General features: G+C 30.1%; 1 protein-coding gene across 1 annotated transcript in view; it reads right to left on the bottom strand.

Moving 5' to 3' along the window:
• The window catches only part of TRMT11 (tRNA methyltransferase 11), a 53,423-nt gene that overhangs the window by 42,405 nt on the left and 9,177 nt on the right, over positions 1 to 1,841 (bottom strand). The window contains exons 4-6 of the mRNA XM_019661216.1: positions 760 to 841; positions 580 to 672; positions 204 to 338 (exon numbers count right to left, since the gene is read on the bottom strand). Coding sequence (XP_019516761.1) covers positions 204 to 338; positions 580 to 672; positions 760 to 841 — 310 coding nt within the window. The remainder of the gene's footprint in view (positions 1 to 203; positions 339 to 579; positions 673 to 759; positions 842 to 1,841) is intronic.

Here is a 1,841-nt window from a genome sequence, read left to right as displayed (position 1 = left end):
ACTTTACAGTAATCTTTATAGAAAAAAACAAAAACAAAAGAAACAAACAAGACACATAATCGCATAGTTTTCACTGACTTTAATTCATATAGTTCTGATTATTTAGCTCCTTTGAAGTTCCACACATAGAATCAAATACAAAGGCCTAATATTTAGCTTTTAAAGAAAACAAAATGAAATAGGTAAAAAGAACACTTGCTTACCCATCTACCAAAATAAATATTATGTGGATTCTCAGGGATACAGTTCGGGTCCAAACCATAATCCTCCAAAATAGAGAATATATGCTGTGGCTTCTTTAAATTTACTTTTCCTTCAAATGGCAGAAACTCAAGAGCCTAAAAAATAAAATTCTAATGTCCTATAAAAATTTAAAAGGAAAAATACCGCTTAACTAATAGCACATATCTTGCAAGTTTGGTATCAGCATTATATAAGACAAAACATGAAAAGTACTTAGCACACAATGTGCTACAAAATAAGCACTTAACAGACATTGAGCATTAATTGTTATATATCAACAGCAGCTAGACTACATTAGTCTCACAGGTTTTTTTAGTTTTTGCTAAATTCACTTACATCTATTCGTTTGACTTTTTCTTCTTGTGTCAATGTTTTATTAAATGTGTGAATCTTTATTTTATAGGTAGAATCTGAATGTAGAAATGGAACCTAAAATAAAAGCAGATACATTCTTTAAGCTTAGTAATTCTACTGTATCTACAGACATGCTACATAAAACCACATTTCACTACGCACCATCTTCTCCACAGGGTAGTTTTTAAGAGAACCATACAGCTCCTCTGGAGATTTTCCATGGCCCCATAGTTCAAATATGGACCTAGGAAATAAATGATTAGCACTAACCTCAGTTACGAAATTAGTTTACACAGTAATACGTAACAAATATTTCACTAGTTCTTTATGTGCACTCCACTAAAACAATTATTGCCTATGTTTTCTAAGCTGTAAATGAGAAACTTGTATCCTGGAAATAAATAAATCTTAAGTCCAAATCACACATAAACGTTGAACTTTACACAGAAGGAGACATTAAACGTAAGTCAAGATTTTTCCAAGTTTTCATCATTATATTTTTGTGCTACAACACAAATGGTGCAGTACAATCACTGAAGTTATTTTAGTGAAACAGGTGAAAAGCTGCAGGAAATCCAATTTTTCCCAACGTCTTTCCATAAAACAAAAAGAAAAATGGCCAGATAAAAACAGTACTATTAATATTTAGCTATTATTTAGTAACTAACAATTACTTTTATAACTATTACAAAAAAATTCTTACTATAAAAAATATTCTCAAGCTTCCATTGATTTCAAGGAACATTTAAATAAGTACAAGCAAAATTTCATTGCAATCAATGAAATAGTTCTTAGAATTGGTTATAAGGGAACTCAATCTATATATTAGCAATTTATGCATCTAGATTCAAACTACTCTATAATTGTAATTAACACTGCCACTAGAATTGAGAAGATTATCCTTTGAAAATGAATTCCTCCTTTACTTTGTATTGACTTTATAGAAAAAGGGCCTCTACAGTAATTCTACTCTTACTTACCTATCACTTAAGAAGTGACCTCAGCTACACAAAACACACAGAGAATAAAAAGCAACAAAAAAATTATTCAAAATAGATGTCCCAAAATTCCGAGTTTTAGTTTTTTTTTCTTATTCTTAATGTTTAAAAATTATAATAAGCTTGGTCAATTCATTCATTCAACAAGTATTTATTAAGGATGACAGGAATTGTTCTAGGTACTAGGACACAGCAAAGAACAAAGCTCACTGCCTTCATGAAACTCAAAGGAAAAGAAAGACTTCT

Source organism: Hipposideros armiger, unplaced genomic scaffold (genome assembly GCF_001890085.2).
Source record: "Hipposideros armiger isolate ML-2016 unplaced genomic scaffold, ASM189008v1 scaffold_340, whole genome shotgun sequence".
In the NCBI taxonomy this organism is placed as follows: domain Eukaryota; kingdom Metazoa; phylum Chordata; class Mammalia; order Chiroptera; family Hipposideridae; genus Hipposideros; species Hipposideros armiger.
The sequence above is the reverse complement of the archived record's forward strand: the minus strand, read 5'-3'. Positions and strand labels throughout refer to the sequence as shown.